Source organism: Pseudophryne corroboree, unplaced genomic scaffold (genome assembly GCF_028390025.1).
Source record: "Pseudophryne corroboree isolate aPseCor3 unplaced genomic scaffold, aPseCor3.hap2 scaffold_677, whole genome shotgun sequence".
Lineage (NCBI taxonomy): Eukaryota > Metazoa > Chordata > Amphibia > Anura > Myobatrachidae > Pseudophryne > Pseudophryne corroboree.
The window spans coordinates 89,315-115,972 of record NW_026970264.1 but is presented as its reverse complement, the minus strand read 5'-3'; the positions used below and the strand labels follow the sequence as shown (position 1 = coordinate 115,972).

Below are 26,658 nucleotides of genomic sequence, written 5' to 3'. Positions count from 1 at the left end.
CCCGATTGGAGAAGCCGAGTTACTCAGGAGAGGAGTAACTGCAGCGCAGGAGAACGCACAAGATGGCGGAATTCAGCGGAATGTCCAAGGAGGATCTGGAGATCGTATGCCAGGGGAAGGGTGTGGATATCCCTTCCAACGCGTCCAGAAGCGTCATGAAGGCGGCGCTCAGGAATGTGGAGTCTCATCGGGCGGAGGTGGAAAGCATCGCAGAGGACGGCCCAACAGTGGACCTTTGTAAGGAACCGGTGAGAACCACAAGCCCCGCCCTCTCTCACAGCAGCAATGTTTCCCAGCAATCCCTAGCAGGGCCAGGATCCCAACGTCCCAGGGGGGGCGGACCGGATACCCTAGCAGATCGGCTAGCGGAATTGGGGGAAAGGGCAACGGAGCAAGAGCGCTTGATCATCATCCAGATGTGGCGTGATGAGCGGGCACCACAGGCCGTGGTACCCCGGGAGCCGTTGTCAGCTGTTGTACACAGATCAGGACGTATACAGTTTGCCAAGTTTGCAGACAGTGATGGGGACATTGATGGACATTTGCAAGTTTTTGAAAGGACTTGTAAACTACACGATCTACCCAAGTCAGAGTGGGTGAGACACCTTGTGCCCACTCTGCATGGAGAGGCCTTGGAGGCCTATCGAGGAGTGGCGACGGAGGACTGTGGGAACTACGACGAAGTCGCGAAGGCCCTCCTCCAGCGATTCTTCATCACTCCAGAGTCTTACAGGAAGAAGTTCAGAGACTTGCCCAAGAATCCTAGCAGCACCCATGAGCATTTCGCCACCCAGCTGCGGCAGTACGTGGTGAAGTGGGTGAAGGATTCGGAAGCCACTACATGGGACGCACTGATCGACCTGATCTGCAGGGAGCAGTTCTACCGCAGGTGCGCCCAAGAAGTGAAGGAGTGGGTGCTAGATCGGGAGCCACCCAGCTTAAAAATGGCTGCCCAATTAGCCGACAAATATGTGGCAATTCGGCCACGGGGGCAGAAGCGCCCCGCCAGCAGCCAGCTCCAACAGACTGTACCACCAAGGGGACCCCCCTCTTCAGCTCATCAACCCCAAAGACAAGCATCTTCCAACCCGGGTGCTCTTGGCCAGCAACCGCACCGCAGCGTCCCTGCAACTGATCAGAGATCATCGGTGCCACGACTGGAGAAGAAGTGCTACAGCTGTGGGAAAATCGGACATCTGAGGATGAACTGTCCTGCATCCCAAGCACCCCAGACTCGTGCCCCAAATCCGAGTGCTGGAGCCCGGCTCGCTTGTTTGACGAGAGGAGATGAGCCTACAGAGACTGTTCCCCCTCCAGTCAGTCCGATGGAGTGTGGCGAGAGACAGGTGCACTCTGCGGAGAGAGTCACCTGCATGGCCAAACAGCCCCTACACAACATGTGGAGGCACCTGCAGCCAGTCCACGTGGGACCCCTGCAGGGAGAAGGCCTAAGAGACTCTGGGGCCTCAATCACTGTGGTGAGCCCCCACCTTATAGATCCTGCTGCAGTATTGCAGGGTCGCACTGCCACGGTCACCCTGGCAGAAGGAACAGAAAAGGCGGTTCCCATGGCAAGAGTCTACCTGGACTGGGGAGCTGGACCAGAGTTGCGAGAAGTTGCCGTCATGGATGGTCTCCCAACTGATGTGGTCCTAGGAAATGATCTGGGTGGTGGGATCGTCACTACGTTTGTTGGCGCCATTCCCCGGAGTCAAGTTCCAAAACCACCATTGACATCAGCTACTCCAGCACAGCCCAGCCCAGAGGAAAAGACTACAGCTGCTAGACAACTGCCAGCACAGCCAACCACAGCTTCAACCAGCCCCGAGGAAAAGATTACAGCGGCTAGATCAGCACATCGACCCCGCATGCCTTTTGCCTCTGGTATGCCCACGTCCACTAGCAACGCAGAGGATGTCGGTTACAGCTCGTTTGATCCTGTGGGGGTGCCCAATGATGCTCCTGACCCAAGTGGTTTGCCAACTCCGGCGGTGAGTATGAGAAACCACACTGATTTTTCCATGACTGACCCCTACCAGACTGACCCTAGTAGTCCCCACCTAGATCCCCCTGTAGAGTGTCCCAATTTAGGAGAGATTGAGGGCCACAGGCAGGAGTTTAGGGAGGCTCAACTCTCTGACCCATCCCCGAAAGGCATGAGGCGCCACTCTGGCAGCGGCCTTGACAGGGTTGGGGCAGGAAGTTTGACCTGGCGGGAAGGGTTAAGGTACAGGGTAGACAGGAAAGTGGGAGGGGATAGACCAGATAGGGAATGTGTCCAACTGGTCCCCCCAGGGAACTTTCCTGTGCAACCGGTGTCGGTTGCCAGCGAAACCCCTTTGGACAGTAACCCGGAGACAGACCGTACCCTGAAGTGCCTGACACAGAGCTTACCCTGGTCTGGAATGTCGGATGACGCCCAGACCAACTGTAAGGCTGGTGCCATGCGTTGGCAGCCGGGGCACTCCAGCGGTTGTGTTGTCTCTGGGCCTCTGCCCATAGGAGAACCCTTGCAGCAAGTTGCTGTGGACATAGCAGGTCCCCTGCCTGTGCGCAGTAGATCGGGGAAGACACGCAGCCTCCCTGTAGTGGATGCCACACAGGATCCAGAGGCTGGTGGTCTGGCCGCCATTACTGTGGCACAGGTAGCGGACGAGGAGGAAGGAGTAGGCCTAGGTGACAGGGTAGGTTTCCCGAGTCATAGGTCGACAGAGGAGGATGGGAGGGCAGGTCTGACAGTTAGGGCAGACAGTTGCCAGATAGGTATGACGGAGGTGCAGTGCCTGGGGCACCATGTGGGAGGAGACAGGGGTAGGCCCAACCCAGAGGGGGTGGAGGCAACCAGAGGCTGTCCCCGACCCACATCACCCAGACCGGTACTGACCTTAGAACCTGTAAGGCCCTACGGACATGTTGTCATTGACTTTAGTCCTGTAGTGAACCCCTTGACAGAGATGGCTAGGAAGGGCATTCCCAAGTCAGTGGACTTTGCACCCGCTTGCGAGTTGGCATTCCAGTCATTGAAAGAGGCTCGGGTACCCGCTCCAGTGCTGATTGCGCACATTCTTGACCAGGACTGTGTGTTACGAACTATTGCGCCACTGCACGGACTGGGAGCAGTACCGAGCCAGAAAGAGCCATATGGGCAGGAGCACCCTGTGGCCTGTTTGAGCAGAAAACTGCTATGGTGGGAGGTGGGGTATGCCACAGTTGGGACACCGTGGGTGGCACTTGTTTGTAACCAGCCCCCCACCGTGGTGACTTACCACCTACCTGTTGGGTGGCTGCAACCTACCTTGGAGAAATTGGACAGACTGTTGCGGTGGAGCCTTGCTCTTCATGTTTATGACTCTCATATTATCCACAAGCAAGGCAAGGCTCATAGCAAGGCGGATGGACTGTCATGTCAGGAGGAGCCTGAACCCCCAAAGAACTCCCGGTAACCTCATTAAGGACTGCGGGACCAGGACCTAAATCGTTGGGACATGGGTCCCTGGTTGACCCGCTTGAATGGGGGGGGAGGAATGTGGCCGGAGAGACTAGCCAGCCACACGTGTAATGGCGTCTGCGGCACTGAAGGGGTTAACCCTCGTGCCCGGCGCCATGTTACAGACTGTTTAAAAGTTTGTTTAATGATGTGTTTTACTTTTAACATGTCATATGTAGTGCTCTGTGCACCATTGCAGGAAGGCATGTTTAACTGTATCTATTTTATATTCAAGACAGGCTCTGTGTATATTTAAAGGGAAACACGTGTTTAAATGAAATGTATTTAAAAGGAAAAATGCAGTTACTATAGCTGTCTGAATAAGCAACTCTTATCCTCTGGAAATAGGAAGTGGCATGCTAATGGCTCTGTGCTATCAGAGAGGTGTGAAGGACAATACCTTTTGATGTGTAAGTTCCTTAGAGAGAGATGCTAATCACTGGGTCTATGGGCTTGGAACTTGTTTCATGTACCTGATTTAATTGACATACGAACGACCGATGTAGGAAGGAAGACTGTTTGTTTGTATTGTAGCCTTCCTGTTGTAATCTCAAACACTGGGTTTGCCTGGAGATGTGAATGAGACAGAAACATTGTATTTTGAAGCTATGTGATAAATTTATCAATGGTGAATGTTAATCTGATACCAAACGTTGTCTGGGTGACAGGAAGGAGGATATTGTTTTATTGCACTTACCTCCTTTTGAAATGTAATTTATTTATTGGTATTTTGTAAAATAACCTGATTGGTTGGAGAAGACAGGGAGGGCTTGCCCCCCTGTGGTACTGTGTGGAAAACTGACATAAAAAGGAGACCTGTGTGCCTCCAGAGTTGTAGTTGTACCATCTTTATTCTGCTGAAACATCTGATTGTATGCTGTTGCCCCTAGCAATAGGGAAGGGTTCTCTTTAGAACTATTGAGCAAATAAACATCTTTGCCTCAAGAAGACTGCTTCATCTTGTGACCAACAGGGTTAGGCCAAACCTAGCCCCGTCCTCCGGCTGTCCAGGGAAGCACCTAGCGTCTCCAAGCTCCGCCTTCCGCCAGCTACCGGTAGAGGCCTAGCAAGTGGCTAGTGGGGATTCGTCAGCACCACACAGCTGTGGTAAGGCAGTGCGTCGGCACATACAGAGCAGAACCGTGGTTCCAAACGCCACGGCAGGTTAGGAGTTTGGTGGTGGCAGCGAGAACCCGCCCACAACGCAGTGGGTGGAGTCAGTAACAGGCGGTTACTGACGGTAAGCGGGAATCCCCTATGTGGTCAGGCCTCGTGCGGCTTGACCTTCCATTTTGTGCGCAGTCGACGGGACGCGAAAGTGGCGAGTGCTTCCGTACGGTACCGTCCTGTCACAGAAATGTTCTCGTTTAATAGCTTTGTTTAAATCTTTGGGGTCTAGACATATTCTGAGTTGTCCATTTTTCTTTTCAACAATTACTAAGGAGCTTACCCATTTAGTAGGCTCATCGACATTCTGTATCACACCCAAGGCTTCCATGCAATTGAACTCTTGTTTAAGTTTTTCTCTCAGCGCAAACGGCACTTTTCTACAGGGGTGTATCACTGAAGAAACTTGCGTGTCTATATTTATTTTAAGCTCTCCAGACAAACAACCTAGACCTTCAAACAAGTCTCTGTATTCTGTAAACATCGATTTGCAGTCATCTTCTACTTGTGATGTCACCATAAAAACTTTCTTTAGCAAGCTTAGTTTCTCACAGGAACTTAATCCTAGAATCGGTTGCACATTTTTATCCACAATCAGTAGAGATGTTTTAAACTGTTGTCCCTTATATTTCAGTGTCACTAAGCATGTACCTTTCACAGGAATTTCCTCCCCAGTGTACCCTGTAACTTTCACTTTGGCTGGATGAATTTTAAGTTTTACTCTAAAAGTCTTATAGTCTTGAAATTATATTAAATTCACCTGCGCACCAGTGTCAAGCTTAAAGGGAATGACAATCTCGTTCACAGTTAAAGGGACAATCCATTCTTTCTTATCTGCACTGCAAAGTTCTATGCAATCCACAAATAATTCCTGTTTGTTTAACAGCATGCACATTGGTTGTTTCACTTTTAATTTTACAGCATTTGGCAAAGTGATTAAGTCTACCACATTTCATGCAGGTTTTACCATAAGCTGGGCACATTTTAGGATTGTGAGCATTTCCACATCTACTACACATTTCCTTGTTAGACTGTGGCTTAGACTGCTTCATTCTTGATAATGGAGGTTTGCATGGCTCTGTTTTCTGCACTACGGTGGTCATTCCGAGTTGTTCGCTCGGTAATTTTCTTCGCATCGCAGCGATTTTCTGCTAATTGCGCATGCGCAATGTTCGCACTGCGACTGCGCCGAGTAAATTTGCTATACAGTTAGGAATTTTACTTACGGCATTATGAGGTTTTTTCTTCGTTCTGGTGATCGTAATGTGATTGACAGGAAGTGGGTGTTTCTGGGCGGAAACTGGCCGTTTTATGGGTGTGTGTAAAAAAACGCTGCAGTTTCTGGGAAAAACGCGGGAGTGTCTGAAGAAACGAGGGAGTGTCTGGGCGAACGCTGGGAGTGTTTGTGACTTCAAACCAGGAACGAAACTGACTGAACTGATCGCAGTTGCCGAGTAAGTGTGGTGCTACTCAGAAACTGCTAAGAAGTGTCTATTCGCAATTCTGCTAATCTTTCATTCGCAATTTTACTATGCTAAGATTCACTCCCAGTAGGCGGCGGCTTAGCGTGTGCAAAGCTGCTAAAAGCTGCTAAAAGGAGCTTGCGAGCGAACAACTCGGAATGAGGGCCTACATGCAGCATCAACTTCCTTGTGTAACGTTTTGGCTTGAAATCTGGTTATTTCTGCAGATCTGCACATAGTCACTGCCTTTTCTAGTGTTAGGTCTTGCTCTCTCAGCAATCTCTCTCTGAGTCCATTATCAGGTATTCCACAAACAATACAATCTCTAATCAGTGAATCCTTTAAATCACCAAACTCACAGGTTTTACTGAGTGATTGCAGCTCTGTAACATACTGATCAAATCCATCTCCAGACTTCTGATCACATGTGAAAAACTTATATCTTTCATGTCACATTTTTCCTTGGCACAAAGTAATCTTCAAAAGTTTGCATTATAGAAGATAGCACCATATTCTGCCCCTCAGCAAACTGAAAACTATTATAAATGTCCAGCACATCCTCTCCTATCACATGGAGGAAAATGGATGCCTTAGTTTTGTCAGCCTTTGCATCAGCTCCACATGCAGCAAGATATATATAAAACCTTTGCTTAAATTTGTTTCCAGACAAGTTACCAGACATCAGCCTGCCGGTTGGAGGAGCTAGTTTATCCATGGTTATTCACTGTTTGAAGAGAGGAGCACACGGCAGGCTTTGCAGACACAGAGTATCACAGCCTGACAGACTGCTGCAGGATTCTTTCACACTTTGAGAGCACTAGCAGTCCAAGTTAAACTTCTTCTGACACCATGTTTTGTTCATATGTTTGTAAATCCAGTCATCAGGACACAGAGACATGTGAGTTCACTGCTGTGCTGTTTTATTCCATCACCAACTCCAGGCACACTGCACACTGTACCACCCACTTCCCAGCATCCCCCTGATCCCAGGGACCATCACTGAAGATTCAGGCTTACACCTATTAGTAAGGGAGTGTCTACAAATATTAAGCATTCTAATACACTAACATCACTCTGGGGAGAGAGGTATGAGGCTACTTCCAGCCCTGACTGCCGCTCTGTATGTGCCATAGGCACAAGGCGGTGTGCGGCTGCCTCCATCAGGGTCATGGGGAGAGAGGTATGAGGTTACTTCCAGCCCTGACTGTTGCTCTGTGTGTGACATAGGCACAAGGCGGTGTGCGTCCTGTTAGCTATAGGAGCCCTTGTATTATTAGACAGTTGTGTGGCCCCATATTATGCTCTGGGCCCCAGGGGCAGGGAGGGTTCTAGCATCTGTGTATTACCTGGTGCCTCACTGGCTTCTGGAGTAGCCGCCGCTGACCACCATACATACTGAACCCCTCGAGTTTACCAGCTTTCTGGAGAGACCTTGTGTTGCCCACTCTCCAGGCGGCAGGAAATGAGCGGAATAGTTGTGATTTACAGAGAGGGGCTTATTGTATCCGCCTGTCGCTACGTCTACCTACTGTAGGAGGGGTTCCCGTGTCACTGGGGTGGGAGATGCTGCTGTGATATTATAGGGGGTAATGAAGGAGCGCGGTGTCTCTGGGGGCAGATGTGCAGCCATATTAATTACACTTCAACAGAGGCACAAACACAGCAGTGTGTAAGGTGCAGTAATTGTATCCAGATGCCTGGGAGAGAGCCACATGGTACTGGCATAGTAACCCTATATGTGCTGGCATAGACATGTGCCCGCTGGCATGGTAACCCTGTGTGTGCTGGCATAGTAACCCTGTGTGTGCTGGCATAGTATCCCTAAGTGTGCTGGCATAGTAACCCTGTATGTGCTGGCATAGCAACCCTGTATGTGCTGGCATAGTAACCCTGTATGTGCTGGCATAGACATGTGCCCGCTGGCATAGTAACCCTGTATGTGCTGGCATAGACATGTGCCCGCTGGCATGGTAACCCTGTATGTGCTGGCATAGACATGTGCCCGCTGGCATAGTAACCCTGTGTGTGCTGGCTTAGTAACCCTGTGTGTGCTGGCATAGACATGTGCCCGCTGGCATAGTAACCCTGTATGTGCTGGCATAGTAACCCTGTGTGTGCTGGCATAGTAACCCTGTGTGTGCTGGCATAGTAACCCTGTGTGTGCTGGCATAGACATGTGCCCGCTGGCATAGTAACCCTGTATGTGCTGGCATAGTATCCCTAAGTGTGCTGGCATAGTATCCCTAAGTGTGCTGGCATAGTAACCCTATATGTGCTGGCATAGACATGTGCCCGCTGGCATAGTAACCCTGTGTGTGCTGGCATAGTAACCCTGTATGTGCTGGCATAGTAACCCTGTATGTGCTGGCATAGACATGTGCCCGCTGGCTTAGTAACCCTGTGTGTGCTGCATAGACATCTGCCCGCTGGCATAGTAACCCTGTGTGTGCTGGCTTAGTAACCCTGTGTGTGCTGGCATAGACATCTGCCCGCTGGCATGGTAAACCTGTGTGTGCTGGCATAGACATCTGCCCGCTGGCATAGTAACCCTGTATGTGCTGGCATAGTAACCCTGTATGTGCTGGCATAGACATCTGCCCGCTGGCATAGTAACCCTGTGTGTGCTGGCATAGTATCCCTAAGTGTGCTGGCATAGTACCCTGTGTGTGCTGGCATAGTAACCCTGTATGTGCTGGCATAGACATGTGCCCGCTGGCATAGTAACCCTCTGTGTGCTGGCTTAGTAACCCTGTGTGTGCTGGCATAGACATCTGCCCGCTGGCATAGTAACCCTGTGTGTGCTGGCTTAGTAACCCTGTGTGTGCTGGCATAGACATCTGCCCGCTGGCATGGTAACCCTGTGTGTGCTGGCATAGTAACCCTGTGTGTGCTGGCATAGACATGTGCCCGCTGGCATAGTAACCCTGTATGTGCTGGCATAGACATCTGCCCGCTGGCATAGTAACCCTGTATGTGCTGGCATAGACATCTGCCCGCTGGCATAGTAACCCTGTATGTGCTGGCATAGTAACCCTGTATGTGCTGGCATAGACATCTGCCCACTGACATAGTAACCCAGTGTGTGCTGGCATAGACATCTGCCCGCTGATTATAGATGTGAATTAACCCCCTCTTCTCTGGGGAAGTTGAGCCATGCTTATTATGCAGGTAATAAGGGATTTCTCCCATGCGGACATTCTATATTCTATGTTCTTGCAGCGGCTGTATATGGGTCACTGCTCTGTGCAGGTATTGGGGTGTCTCTGCATTATGACACTAACAGACTGCTGCTACATTCTGGGACATTTGGTTCCAAGAGCTGACAGCCATAGGAGGCGTATGTCTGGTTTAGAAGCCTGCACAAGCCTGGGTGTTCCCAGCCAGCCATATCTAGGTGACCTGACTCCGGGAGAGGTCACAGGTCACTCTTATCTGACTGTGCGCCCCACAGGGTCCCAGGAAAGCCTGTCTGTCTATATTAGGAGCACATTTGGGTACAGGAACTATATCGGGAGGATTTGGTGCCAGTTACTCCTCAGTCATCCTAGTGACAGCAAAATTACACCAGAAAACGGTTTAATATTAAGGGGATACAAAGTGTCATTTATTTTATTGCAGTGACGGATATTAGTTATTGCAGTATATCAATGTTTTATTGCGTAGCAACTGGCGGTCATGGTAAAAGCTATCCAGACCAGTAAGAGTTATTGGGGGACCCCGTTCTGCTGTAGCGAGCATGTTGGCCTATACACAGAATCTAGTCTGACCTTATCATTAATAGTGTCAGGGTGGTAGAAGCTTTCCACACATATAATATTTTTTATAAAAAGAGACGTTTTCCCTGGGAATATGGCGATTTCATGCCTTGTGATAGATCGGCGCTGAGTGTGCGTGTTACATACAGAGCATGCGTTACACAGTGAGACTAGGGGTAACGTGACGTAGGACGGGCTATTCTCTACATGCATGGAGGCTAGGGGTAACGTGACGCAGAACGGGCTCTCCTCTACATGCATGGAGACTAGAGGTAACGTGACGCAGGACGGGCTCTTCTCTACATGCATGGAGACTAGGGGTATCGTGACGTAGGACAGGCTCTTCTCTACATGCATGGAGGCTAGGAGTAACGTGACGCAGGACGGGCTCTTCTCTACATGCATGGAGGCTAGGGGTAACGTGACGTAGGTCGGGCTCTTTTCTACATGCATGGAGACTAGGGGTAATGTGACGCAGGACGGGCTCTTCTATACATGCATGGGGACTAGAGGTAATGTGACGCAGGACGGGCTCTTCTATACATGCATGGAGACTAGGGGTAATGTGACGCAGGACGGGCTCTTCTATACATGCATGGAGACTAGGGGTAACGTGACGCGGGACGGGCTCTACATGCATGGAGGCTAGGGGTAACGTGACGCGGGACGGGCTCTCCTCTACAAGCATGGAGACTAGGGGTAACGTGACGTAGGACGGGTTCTTCTCTACATGCATGGAGGCTAGGGGTAATGTGACGCGGGACGGGCTCTCCTCTACATGCATGGAGGCTAGGGGTAACGTGACGCAGGACGGGCTCTTCTCTACATGCATGGAGGCTAGGGGTAACCTGACGCGGGACGGGCTCTTCTCTACATGCATGGAGACTAGGGGTAACGTGAGGCGGGACGGGCTCTTCTCTACATGCATGGAGACTAGGGGTAACGTGATGCGGGACGGGCTCTTTTATACATGCATGGAGGCTAGAGGTAACGTGACGCAGGACGGGCTCTTCTCTACATGCATGGAGACTAGGGGTAACCTGACGCGGGACGGGCTCTTTACATGCATGGAGACTAGGGGTAATGTGAGGCGGGACGGGCTCTTCTCTACATGCATGGAGACTAGGGGTAACGTGATGCGGGACGGGCTCTTTTCTACATGCATGGAGGCTAGGGGTAACGTGACGCGGGACGGGCTCTTCTCTACATGCATGGAGACTAGGGGTAATGTGAGGCGGGACGGGCTCTTCTCTACATGCATGGAGACTAGGGGTAACGTGATGCGGGACGGGCTCTTTTCTACATGCATGGAGGCTAGGGGTAACGTGACGCAGGACGGGCTCTTCTCTACATGCATGGAGACTAGGGGTAACCTGACGCGGGACGTGCTCTTCTCTACATGCATGGAGACTAGGGGTAACGTGAGGCGGGACGGGCTCTTCTCTACATGCATGGAGACTAGGGGTAACGTGATGCGGGACGGGCTCTTCTCTACATGCATGGAGGCTAGGGGTAACGTGACGCGGGACGGGCTCTTTTCTACATGCATGGAGGCTAGGGGTAACGTGACGCGGGACGGGCTCTTCTCTACATGCATGGAGACTAGGGGTAATGTGAGGCGGGACGGGCTCTTCTCTACATGCATGGAGACTAGGGGTAACGTGATGCGGGACGGGCTCCTCTTCTCTACATGCATGGAGGCTAGGGGTAACGTGACGCGGGACGGGCTCCTCTTCTCTACATGCATGGAGGCTAGGGGTAACGTGACGCGGGACGGGCTCTTTTCTACATGCATGGAGACTAGGGGTAATGTGAGGCGGGACGGGCTCTTCTCTACATGCATGGAGGCTAGGGGTAACGTGATGCGGGACGGGCTCTTTTCTACATGCATGGAGGCTAGGGGTAACGTGACGCAGGACGGGCTCTCCTCTACAAGCATGGAGACTAGGGGTAACGTGACGCGGGACGTGCTCTTCTCTACATGCATGGAGACTAGGGGTAACGTGAGGCGGGACGGGCTCTTCTCTACATGCATGGAGACTAGGGGTAACGTGATGCGGGACGGGCTCTTCTCTACATGCATGGAGGCTAGGGGTAACGTGACGCGGGACGGGCTCTTTTCTACATGCATGGAGGCTAGGGGTAACGTGACGCGGGACGGGCTCTTCTCTACATGCATGGAGACTAGGGGTAACGTGAGGCGGGACGGGCTCTTCTCTACATGCATGGAGGCTAGGGGTAACGTGATGCGGGACGGGCTCTTTTCTACATGCATGGAGGCTAGGGGTAACGTGACGCAGGACGGGCTCTCCTCTACATGCATGGAGACTAGGGGTAACGTGACGCGGGACGTGCTCTTCTCTACATGCATGGAGACTAGGGGTAACGTGAGGCGGGACGGGCTCTTCTCTACATGCATGGAGACTAGGGGTAACGTGATGCGGGACGGGCTCTTCTCTACATGCATGGAGGCTAGGGGTAACGTGACGCGGGACGGGCTCTTTTCTACATGCATGGAGGCTAGGGGTAACGTGACGCGGGACGGGCTCTTCTCTACATGCATGGAGACTAGGGGTAACGTGAGGCGGGACGGGCTCTTCTCTACATGCATGGAGACTAGGGGTAACGTGATGCGGGACGGGCTCTTTTCTACATGCATGGAGGCTAGGGGTAACGTGATGCGGGACGGGCTCTTTTCTACATGCATGGAGGCTAGGGGTAACGTGACGCAGGACGGGCTCTCCTCTACATGCATGGAGACTAGGGGTAACGTGACGCGGGACGTGCTCTTCTCTACATGCATGGAGACTAGAGGTAACGTGAGGCGGGACGGGCTCTTCTCTACATGCATGGAGGCTAGGGGTAACGTGACGCGGGACGGGCTCTTTTCTACATGCATGGAGGCTAGGGGTAACGTGACGCGGGACGGGCTCTTCTCTACATGCATGGAGACTAGGGGTAACGTGAGGCGGGACGGGCTCTTCTCTACATGCATGGAGACTAGGGGTAACGTGATGCGGAACGGGCTCTTTTCTACATGCATGGAGGCTAGGCGTAACGTGACGCTGGACGGGCTCTTCTATACATGCATTGAGTTTGGGGGTAACGCAACGCAGGACAGTTAATTTCTTCATGCATGAGTCAGTCACTGAGCATACGGTGCAGGGGGTTGTGGTCACCCGTCGGGTGTGTACGTTTTCGTTGGATAGCCTGTTTGGGTAACTTCTCCTATGCATTGTAGGACCAGTCTACAGATATTTATCCAGCAGTTACCCTGTAATATTTGTTATGTGCCTCTGATGTGTAAAAGGTTCTTCAGTATCCCCGTTTTATGGAGCAACTATTCATACTGCAAACCGTTCTGCGCACTGCGGCAGCCACATAAACCGTTTCATAGAATATATTTTCCTGGAACAGTTTCCTGGTCTGCTGAAGTTATTAGTCTCTGTCTCTGAAAGATATTTGGAACAAATTTTCTTGTAATTCAATTTTGGAAATATTAAAAAAAAAAAGACTTTTCTGGTTTGTTCTGGTTTTTATGGCTGAATGGAATAACGGTGGCGCTGTGTCAGCAGGTAATTCACGTCTGACTTCTATGAAGATTAATGTCAGGTTTGTAACAGCGACACCCTGCTCTTTGTTCTGGAGTCGGCTGTGACTGATCTAATTGGAGGACACTGTGGGCTCTGTAGTACCTCTGGTGTTGGTGGCGTTCCCTATGCAGACCCCAGTGAATGACTTCTGCTGTCTGGGACTGAGCAGCACTCTTTTGCCATGTGTATACTCCTGCAACGCACGTATAGTACATATGCCACCTGTTCTGGTACAGCACAGACACGTGTGATTCCAGGATGCTGCTGTAAGTTCTACATTATCCATTACATGCTGAGACTGATCCACATACACTTATCTACTGCGGGGTCATTACTGATAACCTCCACTTTCCTCCATGGTCATAACAAGTCCCTGATAGTGAGGCCTACACTACTGGCGCCTAATTGATAGATGGTGTAATGGTCATAACCCTGGACATGTTGGTACTTGGCAGGGGGTTTGGGGCCAGCACTAGGCTGGGTGGTTTGGGGCCAGCACTAGGCTGGGTGGTTTGGGGCCAGCACTAGGCTGGGTGGTTTGGGGCCAGCACTAGGCTGGGTGGTTTGGGGCCAGCACTAGGCTGGGTGGTTTGGGGCCAGCACTAGGCTGGGTGGTTTGGGGCCAGCACTAGGCTGGGTGGTTTGGGGCCAGCACTAGGCTGGGTGGTTTGGGGCCAGCACTTGGCTGGGTGGTTTGGGGCCAGCACTTGGCTGGGTGGTTTGGGGCCAGCACTTGGCTGGGTGGTTTGGGGCCAGCACTAGGCTGGGTGGTTTGGGGCCAGCACTTGGCAGGGGGTGCCAGGGCCAGCACTTGGAGGCATGTGGATTTGTCAGTATGATATAGACGCCTCATAGCAATGTAATAACACTGCGCCTTTCTTCCAGGGGTCCTTTCCCTTCCTCCCTACTTCAGTCCCTATAAAGATGGCTCCCTGGAGAGAGATGACGCAGCCGATGCATACACGCACCTAGAATTACGCACTTTGGAGCAGTCTCTTCTCGCCACCTGTGTTGGGAGCATCTCGGAGCTGAGTGAGTATAAAAAGCTAAAGTGCTGCTAATGTACTTACCTGAAGGGTGGAGAATTGGGCCAAACACCTGATGGTGCACAGCGCACCCTGCCATAATCCTGTGTAGTGATCGGCACACTGTGCCTTGGGTCATTATCAGTAAGTGATACATTGGAGACGCCTATGTGTGGTGCAGAACCTTGTGTGCCGTGTGTGGTGCAGAACCTCGTGTGCCGTGTGTGGTGCAGAACCTCGTGTGCCGTGTGTGGTGCAGAACCTCGTGTGCCGTGTGTGGTGCAGAACCTCGTGTGCCGTGTGTGGTGCAGAACCTCGTGTGCCGTGTGTGGTGCAGAACCTCGTGTGCCGTGTGTGGTGCAGAACCTCGTGTGCCGTGTGTGGTGCAGAACCTCGTGTGCCGTGTGTGGTGCAGAACCTCGTGTGCCGTGTGTGGTGCAGAACCTCGTGTGCCGTGTGTGGCACAGAACCTCGTGTGGTCACAGACTGGGTGACAAGTATAGAGCGGGTGATGGTGGCTATACATGTAGGGGATACAGCCGGGTGATGGGGGGATATACATGTAGAGGCTACAGCCGGGTGATGGGGGGGATCTACATGTAGGGGATACAGCCGGGTGATGGGGGGATATACATGTAGGGGATACAGCCGGGTGATGGGGGATATACATGTAAGGATACAGCCGGGTGATGGGGGGATATACATGTAGGGGATACAGCCGGGTGATGGGGGGATATACATGTAGGGGATACAGCCGGGTGATGGGGGGATATACATGTAGGGGATACAGCCGGGTGATGGGGGGATATACATGTAGGGGATACAGCCGGGTGATGGGGGGATATACATGTAGGGGATACAGCCGGGTGATGGGGGGATATACATGTAGGGGATACAGCCGGGTGATAGGGGGATATACATGTAGGGGATACAGCCGGGTGATGGGGGGATATACATGTAGGGGATACAGCCGGGTGATGGGGGGATATACATGTAGGGGATACAGCCGGGTGATGGGGGGATATACATGTAGGGATACAGCCGGGTGATGGGGGGATATACATGTAGTGGATACAGCCGGGGGATATACATGTAGGGGATACAGCCGGGTGATGGTGGGATATACATGTAGGGGATACAGCCGGGTGATGGGGGGATATACATGTAGGGATACAGCCGGGTGATGGGGGGATATACATGTAGGGATACAGCCGGGTGATGGGTGGATATACATGTAGGGGATACAGCCGGGTGATGGGGGATATACATGTAGGGGATACAGCCGGATGATGGTGGATATACATGTAGTGGATACAGCCGGGTGATGGGGGGATATACATGTAGTGGATACAGCCGGGTGATGGGGGATATACATGTAGGGATACAGCCGGGTGATGGGGGGATATACATGTAGGGGATACAGCCGGGTGATGGTGGATATACATGTAGGGGATACAGCCGGGTGATGGGGGGATATACATGTAGTGGATACAGCCGGGTGATGGGGGGGATATACATGTAGGGATATAGCCGGGTGATGGGGGGATATACATGTAGGGGATACAGCCGGGTGATGGGGGGATATACATGTAGGGGATACAGCCGGGTGATGGGGGGATATACATGTAGGGGATACATTCGGGTGATGGGGGGATATACATGTAGGGGCTACAGCCGGATGATGGTGGATATACATGTAGGGGATACAGCCGGGTGATGGGGGGATATACATGTAGGGGATACAGCCGGGTGATGGGGGATATACATGTAAGGATACAGCCGGGTGATGGGGGGATATACATGTAGGGGATACAGCCGGGTGATGGGGGGATATACATGTAGGGGATACAGCCGGGTGATGGGGGGATATACATGTAGGGGATACAGCCGGGTGATGGGGGGATATACATGTAGGGGATACAGCCGGGTGATGGGGGGATATACATGTAGGGGATACAGCCGGGTGATGGGGGGATATACATGTAGGGGATACAGCCGGGTGATGGGGGGATATACATGTAGGGGATACAGCCGGGTGATGGTGGATATACATGTAGGGGATACAGCCGGGTGATGGGGGGATATACATGTAGGGATACAGCTAAGTCCGGCTTTGGTTTTGTATGTGCAGGTGACCTGGTTTCCCGAGCCATGCATCATATGCAGAGCCTGAGCACCCTGAGGCCTGGCATGAGCCCCGCACGCCAACACCGCCAATCCGCGCAGCACGTCACTTGGTCCCCTGACTCCCTGCACACGTTGTACTATTTCCTGCGCTGCTCACAGATGGAGTCCATGGAAAATCCAAACTTAGACCCACCCAGAATGGCGCTTCATAACGAACGGTAAGAAGGTCCTGCGTGCACAAATCTCCCCCTGCAGCGCGTGGCGTGCCCCCTTCAGCACAATGTACAAACATCGCGTAAAGGCCCAGATTTATCAAGCCTTGGAGAGTCATAAATATAACGGTGATAAACTACCAACCAATCAGCTCCTAATTGTCATTTTCAAACACCGCCTGTAACATGACAGTTGGGAGCTGATTGGCTGGTGCTTTATTACCGTGATATTTATGACTCTCCAAGGCTTGATAAATCTGGCAGAGTGTTATAAGGCAGCGGAGAGGGATGATCACAGATTGCTCCACGCCTGGTCACATCTCCCCGCTCTCTGCATTTCTATTCTCCATGACCGGTGCCACCAGCTGCGCAGATCCTGGTCTCTGGAGATAGGAATGGAGCCACTACGTTGTATACACGCACATCGCTGGTCCGGCCGCCCATCAGCTGCTGTCTCCTGTAACTATTTCCATATGCTGCAATGCTGACTGATCTCCTCTGCACACAATAAGGAGCAGCTCAGAATGGTGGCTGCAGTATACACTGTATACACGCACATCACTGGTCCGGCCGCCCATCGGCTGCTCTCTCCTGTGACTATTTCCATATGCTGCAATGCTGACTGGATCTCCTCTGCACTATAAGGAGCCGCTCAGAATGGCGGCTGCAGTATACGTTGTATACACGCACATCACTGGTCCGGCCGCCCATCAGCTGCTGTCTCCTGTAACTATTTCCATATGCTGCAATGCTGACTGATCTCCTCTGCACACAATAAGGAGCAGCTCAGAATGGCGGCTGCAGTATACGCTGTATACACGCACATCACTGGTCCGGCTGCCCATCAGCTGCTCTCTTCTGTAACTATTTCCATATGCTGCAATGCTGACTGATCTCCTCTGCACACAATACGGAGCAGCTCAGAATGCGCATTGCGATATACATAGCACAACAGACAATACCGTCACCGCACGCGAGTTCTCATAAATGATACATTTTATAGATGGGTAGCGTCAGTATAATCACCTGTATAATGGCGGTCTCCCAGCGCAGGGTCGGTTACCAGAGGACGCCTGAGTATTCTGTTACTACGTCCGGTAGATGCTCCGCACTTTGTGTTTGTTCTGCTCCGTTCAGCCCCATAAAGAACGTAAAGGCGCGTACACACGGTGCATGTAACTATATAGTCAGTATCGTAAGGAAAGTTAGCACATATCGCAGCGTGTGTACACAGCGTGCGATACCAACGTGCGCTCCCGCGGGGTCAGTGTCGCAAGAAAAGATAGACTATGCAGGGAAGTAAATCCTGACTATATTGTGTACAATCTAGTTTCTAGTATAGGCAGAATTGGCACTTCCGGGTCTATTTACTAAACCTTGGATGGAGATAAAGTTCCAGCCAATCAGCTCCTTACTGTCATTTATCAAACCCAGCCTGTGACATGGCAGCTAGGAGCTGATTGTCAGAATACAGTGGTCCGTGTTGGAGGATCAGGGCTCGGGGAGATGAGGGGAGATAGTCACTATCTCACCGTGTGCGCATGGCGTTCTGTGTGCGTGGAAACGCGTCATGGAGATCTGCTCCCAGTAAAAGTACTGGAGACTCTAAGGCCACCAGCTCTGAGCGCCAATAGACATCTGTCCTTCCACCAGACAAGAGACGTTCCTGAATCTGTCACCTGTCGCCCATTTACCTCAGAATCATATTGTGTAGAATGAAAGCTCACGTGTACCCTGGTGCGCCTACTCTAGGACAGCCCGTGACTCCTGCCACTGAAGGTAGTGTGGCCACCATGGATCCAGCACGTGAGGGGCCTGGCACTGCTCTCCTGATCCCGCTCCCAGACACAGGAGGCTGGAGCAGACCCTCACCCACACGGCGCCTGGCAACGCTGACAAACACCCTCGCGCCTTCCGACGCCCCCTCACGGTCTAAGCAATCATCTGCTGTCCAGCGAGCTCGGGCCCACGCAGGGGCCAATGTTTTACACTGAAAAGTGGCTGTTCTAAGCTAAAATGGCCGTGTGTGTGAGTGGGCGCGTGCCGTGGCTACCCTGTAACAGATCCTACGCAAAAATATATCCACGCAAAATATATTATCTACTTATGCAGCAGAATTATCCGCAGCGCTGGGTTTGTCGCCTCGTCTTCCAGGATCCTCATGGCCTCCGCTGAGCAGTCACTAAGGAAACCATCTCCTCTGCTCTCCACGCTGCTTCCAGTCTCTCCGTCCATTACACACAGAAGGCCTGGCATGTTTCTCATCTGAGAGGTCCCTGGAATTCCTCTGCCGTGTATACACAGCTCGGAGAGACGCCCGGATTACATGAGTGCAGAGCAATCGCACATAACCCCAAACAATGAGTGCAGAGCAATCACACATAACCCCAAGCAATGAGTGCAGAGCAATCACACATAACCCCAAGCAATGAGTGCAGAGCAATCGCACATAACCCCAAGCAATGAATGCAGAGCAATCGCACATAACCCCAAGCAATGAGTGCAGAGCAATCGCACATAACCCCAAGCAATGAGTGCAGAGCAATCGCACATAACCCCAAGCAATGAGTGCAGAGCAATCGCACATAACCCCAAGTAATGAGTGCAGCGCTGCCAGATGGATACCAGTCAGCAGGGGGCGCTCCCCCGGCATCTTCCTCAGGCTCTTGTACCAATTTCAAAAATGTGTTTTGTTATTAAACCTCTGGCAAAGCACTGAGAGCGGAGGTGGCTCGCTGTACACCCCTGGCGAGGTGCTGGGTGCGGAGGTGGCTCACTGTATACCCCTGGCGAGGTGCTGGGAGCGGATGTGGCTCGCTGCATACCCCTGGCGAGGTGCTGGGTGCGGAGGTGGCTCGCTGTATACCCCTGGCAAGGCACTGAGAGCGGAGGTGGCTCTCTGCATACCCCTAGCGAGGCACTGAGAGCGGAGGTGGCTCGCTGTATATCCCTGGTGAGGCGCTGGGAGCGGAGGTGGCTCGCTGTATACCCCTGGTGAGGCACTGAGAGCGGAGGTGGCTCGCTGTATATCCCTGGCGAGGCACGGACAGCGGAGGTGGCTCGCTATATACCCCTTGCGAGGCACTGAGAGCTGAGGTGGCTCGCTGTATATCCCTGGTGAGGCGCTGGGAGCAGAGGTGGCTCGCTGTATACTCCTGGTGAGGCGCTGGGAGCGGAGGTGGCTCGCTGTATACCCCTGGCGAGGCGCTGGGAGCGGAGGTGGCTCGCTGTATACTCCTGGTGAGGCGCTGGGAGCGGAGGTGGCTCGCTGTATATCCCTGGTGAGGCGCTGGGAGCAGAGGTGGCTCGCTGTATACTCCTGGTGAGGCGCTGGGAGCGGAGGTGGCTCGCTGTATACCCCTGGCTAGGCGCTGGGAGCGGTGGTGGCTCGCTGTGTAATGGGGGTTTGTCAGTAAGTTTATGATCTGGCATAAAATATCCTTGACATTTCTCAAATACATCTACCAGGCCCCAGAGAGCAGAGAGAGGGGCGGGGCCTGCAGTGGGGGCACATACTTTCTCCTGGCTGCTATAGATGAGAATGATCCTTTACATCCTGCACTATGTGATAATTTCACTAGTATTGCTAGAAGTAGATTGATTGATTTTCCTAGAAATGGGCGCACTGACCGCACATTGCGCATACAGCCATTATGTGGGCTGAGGTCATATTAACAAACCAGGAACTAGTGATGTCACACGGTGCGCCTCAGTGATGTCACAGCTCCAAGTGCAGCGACAGGCTCAGTACTGCCTCCACTCACAGAACGTCCCCCTTCACTGTCCACTGGTACCCCCAGAACCTCATGGCTCCGCTCCCCCTCCTCAGCTCGTTAGCCATATACAATGGAGTAGACTTTGGTGTATATCGCAGTGTATAAACGTTCTGTCGGCCGATGTCAGACCGCATGACATCATTACACAATAACCTGACCACTAAATGTGAACTAACTTATCTAGAAATAACGACACAGAGAAATAATGACACAGAGAAATAACGACACAGAGAAATAACGACACAGAGAAATAACGACACAGAGAAATAACGACACAGAGAAATAACGACACAGACCACTGAAATGCCATTAAAATCGGTCAGCCATTATTTATTTTAATTATAATACTAGAACTAAGTATGGTGGCAATAAGAAAGAACGGCCGGATCAGCAGTGACACTACGACTTATTGCCGCTACGCATGTCCGCGACATGACTTTATTTATCTCACTGGCTACGCCAATAAGCGCTGAGTCTCCAACTCTCTCCCCAATACACCGTAATAGAGCCGGCCAGACAACCAAGCCCAACGACCCCCCGGTAAGGAGGGCCGGAGTATACGATGTATTGGGCAAAGAGCGCACCCACAAACAGCGGCGCAATAGCCACTGTAACTGCCGTTCTTTCCCGCCACAGAGATAGGTTGACAAACTCCAACCGGCAAAGAAAAAGAAAAATGGGCTGGAAAACGTGAGGTGACCTGAGGAGGGAGGGCGGGAAGATTCTGGAGAGAGAGAGAGAGAGAGAGAGAGAGAGAGAGAGATGAAACCCCTGTCCCTACTCAAAATGGCTGCTAGCTCCTTCCTAACACTCCCACTATTCTAACAACCAACCCCCCAAGCCTGTTAACTGTTTGCTAAGCTGCTAATTGTGCAAGGCCCATGCAATCCTACGGTCTTCACGTTTACGCTCGCTTGTGCTATTTGCACTCGCTCTTCATAACGACCACTGAATTGGTTGTAAATTGGCCAAATCAGAGAAATGTTGCACTGAAGACCGCAGACAAATCCTGGCAGATCCGTGTTTCAATATTTGGAATGTATTCTAAGAAACTGAACAAACAGCTGATTTCATTGTGATCTCCCATTTCCTGAGCACTTCCAGTTCTTAGGGGGAGTCTGTTCCTGCAAGTAATTCCTCACAGAGACATGACTCCTGCACCACAGCATGTATAACATTACCTGAGGAGCTGACACTGACCCCTCACTGTCCCGCAGGCCGTTCATCTTGCTCCCCCCACTCATGGAGTGGATGCGAGTGGCTATCACATACGCAGAACACCGGCGCAGCCTGACGGTAGACGGCGTCGACATCAGGCAGACGGCCAGACTGCTTCTCCCGGGACTGGACTGTGAACCACGGCAGCTCAGGTAAGTCGCAGGACAATGTATCCATATTTCTCTAACGTCCTAGTGGATGCTGGGGACTCCGTCAGGACCATGGGGAATAGCGGGCTCCGCAGGAGACAGGGCACATCTAAAAAGCTTTTTAGGTCACATGGTGTGTACTGGCTCCTCCCCCTATGACCCTCCTCCAAGCCTCAGTTAGGTTTTTGTGCCCGTCCGAGAAGGGTGCAAACTGGATGGCTCTCTTAAGGAGCTGTTTAGTAAAGTTTTTTTTTAGGTTTCTAATCAGTGATTCCTGCTGGCGACAGGATCACTGCAACGAGGGACTTAGGGGAGAGACTTGCAACTCACCTGCGTGCAGGAGGATTGAAGTTTTAGGCTACTGGACACTGAGCTCCAGAGGGAGTCGGAACACAGGTCAGCCTGGGGTTCGTCCCGGAGCCGCGCCGCCGATCCCCCTTACAGACGCTGAAGAAAGACGGCGGAACGGAGGTCCGGAAACAGGCGGCAGAAGACTTCACAGTCTTCAGAGAGGTAGCGCACAGCACTGCAGCTGTGCGCCATTGTTGCTACACGGCTCACTGACACGGTCACGGAGGGTGCAGGGCGCTGCTGGGGGCGCCCTGGGCAGCAATATAAATACCTATTTGGCAAATAAATACATCACATATAGCCATTAAGGCTATATGTATGTATTTAACCCAGGCCAGTTTTCCTAATAACCGGGAGAAAAGCCCGCCGTGAAAGGGGCGGAGCTTATTCTCCTCAGCACTCAGCGCCATTTTCCTGACCAGCTCCGCTGGTGAGGAAGGCTCCCACTCTCCCCTGCACTACAGAAACAGGGTTAAAGAGAAGGGGGGCATAAATTGGCGATATAATTATATATTAAGAGCCCATATATAGAAACAACACCTTCTAGGGTTGTTATATACATTATGGCGCTTTTGGTGTGTGCTGGCAAACTCTCCCTCTGTCTCCCCAAAGGGCTAGTGGGTCCTGTCCTCTATCAGAGCATTCCCTGTATGTGTGTGCTGTAGGTCGGTACGTGTGTGTCGACATGTATGAGGAAAATGTTGGTGAGGAGACGGAGAAAATTGCCTGTAATGGTGATGTCACTCTCTAGGGAGTCGACACCAGAATGGATGGCTTACTTATGGAATTACGTGATAATGTCAACACGCTGCAAGCCGGTTGACGACATGAGACAGCCGGCGGACAAATTAGTATCGGTCCAGGCGTCTCAGACACCGTCAGGGGCTTGTAAAAACGCCCATTTACCTCAGTCGGTCGACAGACACTGACACGGACACTGACCCCAGTGTCGACGGTGAAGAAACAAACGTATTTTTCCTTTAGGGCCACAAGTTACATGTTAAGGGCAATGAAGGAGGTGTTACATATTTCTGATACCACAAGTACCACAAATAAGGGTATTTTGTAGGGTGGGAAAAAACTACTTGTAGTTTTGCCTAAATCAGATAAATTAAATGAAGTGTGTGATGATACGTGGGGTTCCTCCGACAGAAAGTTATGGGCGGTATACCCTTTTTCCCGCCAGTAGTAAGGGCGAGTTGGAAAACACACCTTAGGGTGGACAAGGCGCTCACACGCATATAAAAAACATGGCGTTACCGTTTCCAGATACGGCCGCCCTCAAGGAGCCAGCTGATAGGAAGCTGAAAAATATCATAACAGTATATACACACATACTGGTGTTATACTACGACCAGCAATCGCCTCAGCCTGGATGTGCAGCGCTGAGGGGGCTTGGTCGGATTTCCTGACTGAAAATTTTGATACCCTTGACAGGGACAGGATTTTATTGTCTATAGAGCATTTTAGGGATGCATTTCTATATATGTGTGATGCGCAGAGGCATATTTGCATTCTGGCATCAAAGAGTAAATGTGATGTACATATCTGCCAGACGAAGACACGACAGTGGTCAGGTGAGGCAGATTCCAGACGGCATATGGAAGTATTGCCGTATAAAGGGGCGGTCCATTGGACCTGGTGGCCATGGCAACAGCTGAAAAATCCACCTTTTGTTACCCCGAGTCACATATTGGCAGAAAAGGACACAGTCTTTTCAGTCTCAGTCCTTTCGTCCCCATACGGGCAGGCGGGCGAAGGCCAGTCATATCTGCCCAGGGGGAGAGGAAAGGGAAGAAGACTGCAGCAAGCAGCTCATTCCCAGGAACAGAAGCTCCTCACGGCTTCTGCCAAGTCCGCAGCATAACGCTGGGGCCGTACAAGCGGACTCAGGTGCGGTAGGGGGTCATCTCAAGAGTTTCAGCAACACTCGCAAGGGAACTCCGGGATCCTACATGTAATATCCCAGGTGTACATTGGAAATTCGAGACGTCTCCCCCTCACACAATTCACAGGCTGTATTCCCAGCAGGTGATAATCAAAGTACCCTTCTTACAACAAGGAAGGGGGTAGTATTCCACACTATATTGTGGTACTGAAGCCAACCGGCTCGGTGAGATCTGAAATATTTGAACACTTACATACAAGCGTTCAAATCAAGATGGAGTCACTCGGAGCAGTGATAGCGAACCAGGAAGAAGGGGACGATATGATGTCACTGGATATCAGGGACGTTTACCTACAGGTCCAAATTTGCCCTTCTCACCAAGGGTACTTCAGGTTCCTGGTACAGAACTGTCACTATCAGTTCAGACGCTGCCGTTTGGATGGTCCACGGCGCCCCGGGTCTTTACCAAGGTAATGGCCGGAATGATGATTTTTCTTAAAAGAAACATGGACGCTTTCCTGATAAGGGCAAGGTCCAGAGAACAGTTGGAGGTCGGAGTAGCACTATCTTAAGTAGTTCTACGACAGCACGAGTGGATTCTAAATATTCCAAAATCGCAGCTTTTTCCGACGACACGTCTACTGTTCCTAGGGAAGATTCTGGACACAGTCCAGAAAAACGTGTTTCTCCCAGTGGAGAAAACCAGGGAGTTATCCGAGCTAATCGGGATCCTCCTAAAACCAGGAAAAGTGTCAGTGCATCATTGCACAAGAGTCCTGGTAAAAATGGTGGCTTATTACGAAGCAATTCCATTCGGCAGATTTCCCGCAAGAACTCTTCAGTGGGATCTGCTGGACAAATGGTCCGGATCGCATCCTCAGATGCATCAGCGGATAACCCTATATCCAAGGAAAAGGGTGTCTCTCCTGTGGTGATTACAGAGTGCTCATCTTCTAGAGGGCCGCAGATTCGGCATTCAGGATTGGATGCCGGTGACCACGGAGGCCAGCCTGAGAGGCTGGGGAACAGTCACACAGGGAAAAAATTTCCAGGGAAGTGTGATTAAGTCTGGAGAATTCTCTCCACATAAATAAGCTTAGAGCAAATTTATAATGCTCTAAACTTAGCTAGACCTCTGCTTCAAGGTCAGCCGGTATTGATCCAGTGGGATAACATCACGGCAGTCGCCCACGTAAACAGAAGGGCGGCACAAGAAGCAGGAGGGCAGTGAAAACTGCAAGGATTTTTCGCTAGGCGGAAAATCATGTGATAGCACTGTCAGCAGTGTTCTTTCCGGGAGTGGACGACTGGGAAGCAGACTTCCTCAGCAGGCATGACCTCCACCCGGGAGAGTGGAAACTTCATAGGGAAGTTTTTCAACATGATTGTGGACCGTTGGCAAAGACCAAAGGTGGACATGATGGCGTCCCGCCCGAACAAAAACGGGACAGGTATTCCGCCAGGTCATGAGACCTTCAGGCGATAGCTGCGGATGTTCTGGTAACACCGTGGGTGTACCAGTCTGTGTATGTGTTCCCTCCTCTGTTTCTCATAACCAGGGTATTGAGAATTATAAGACATAGAGGAGTATGAACTATACTAGTGGCTCCGGATTGGCCAAGAGGGACTTGGTACCCGGAACTTCAAGAAATGCTCACAGAGGACTAAGGGCCTGGGGAGCTAAGAAGGGACTTGATTCAGCAAGTACCATGTCTATTCCAAGACTTACCGCGGCTGCGTTTGACGGCATGGCGGTTGAATGCCGGATCCTGAGGGGAAAAGGCATTCCATAAGAGGTCATACCTACCCTGGTCAAAGCCAGCAAGGAGGTGACCGCACAACGTCATCACCACATGTGGTGAAAATATGTTGCGTGGGTGAGGCCAGGAAGGCTCCACGACGGAAATTCAACTAGGTCGATTTCTACACTTCCTGAAAACAGGAGTGTTTTGGACCTCAAATTGGGGTTCATTAACATTTAAATTTCGGCCCTGTAGATTTTCTTCCAGAAAGAATTGACTTCAGTTCCTGAAGTCCAGATTGTAAAGGATGTATTGCATATACAGCTTTTTTGTGCCCCTAGGGGCACCGTGAGATCTCAACATAGTGTTGGGATTTCTTAAAATCATATTGGTTTGAACCGCTCAAATCTGTGGATTTGAAATATCTCACATGGAAAGTGACCATGCTGTTGACAAATATCTCACATGGGAAGTGACCATGTTGTTAGCCCTGGCCTCGGCCAGGCGATTGTCAGAATGGGCGGCTTTGTCTTACAAAAGCCCATATTAAAATTTTCCATTTGAACAGGACAGAACTGGGACTCGTCTCCAGTTTCTTCATAAAGGGGTGTCAGCGTTTTCACCTGAAACAACCTCTTGTGGTGCCTGCGGCTACTAGGGACTTGGAGGACTCCAAGTTACTAGACGTGGTCAGGGCCCTAAAAA

The 26,658-nt window shown here is 51.5% G+C and overlaps 1 protein-coding gene across 3 annotated transcripts in view; it reads left to right on the top strand.

Annotated features, from left to right (window-relative positions):
* ABTB2 (ankyrin repeat and BTB domain containing 2) overlaps positions 1-26,658 on the top strand; it is a 309,105-nt gene that overhangs the window by 199,967 nt on the left and 82,480 nt on the right. For 2 of the 3 annotated variants that reach the window (XM_063954554.1, XM_063954552.1), the window contains exons 2-4: positions 14,351-14,497; positions 16,622-16,835; positions 21,823-21,975. In XM_063954554.1, the coding sequence (XP_063810624.1) occupies positions 16,642-16,835; positions 21,823-21,975 (347 nt within the window). In that variant the 5' untranslated portion in view covers positions 14,351-14,497; positions 16,622-16,641. The remainder of the gene's footprint in view (positions 1-14,350; positions 14,498-16,621; positions 16,836-21,822; positions 21,976-26,658) is intronic. The other variant, XM_063954553.1, reaches the window with a different exon arrangement.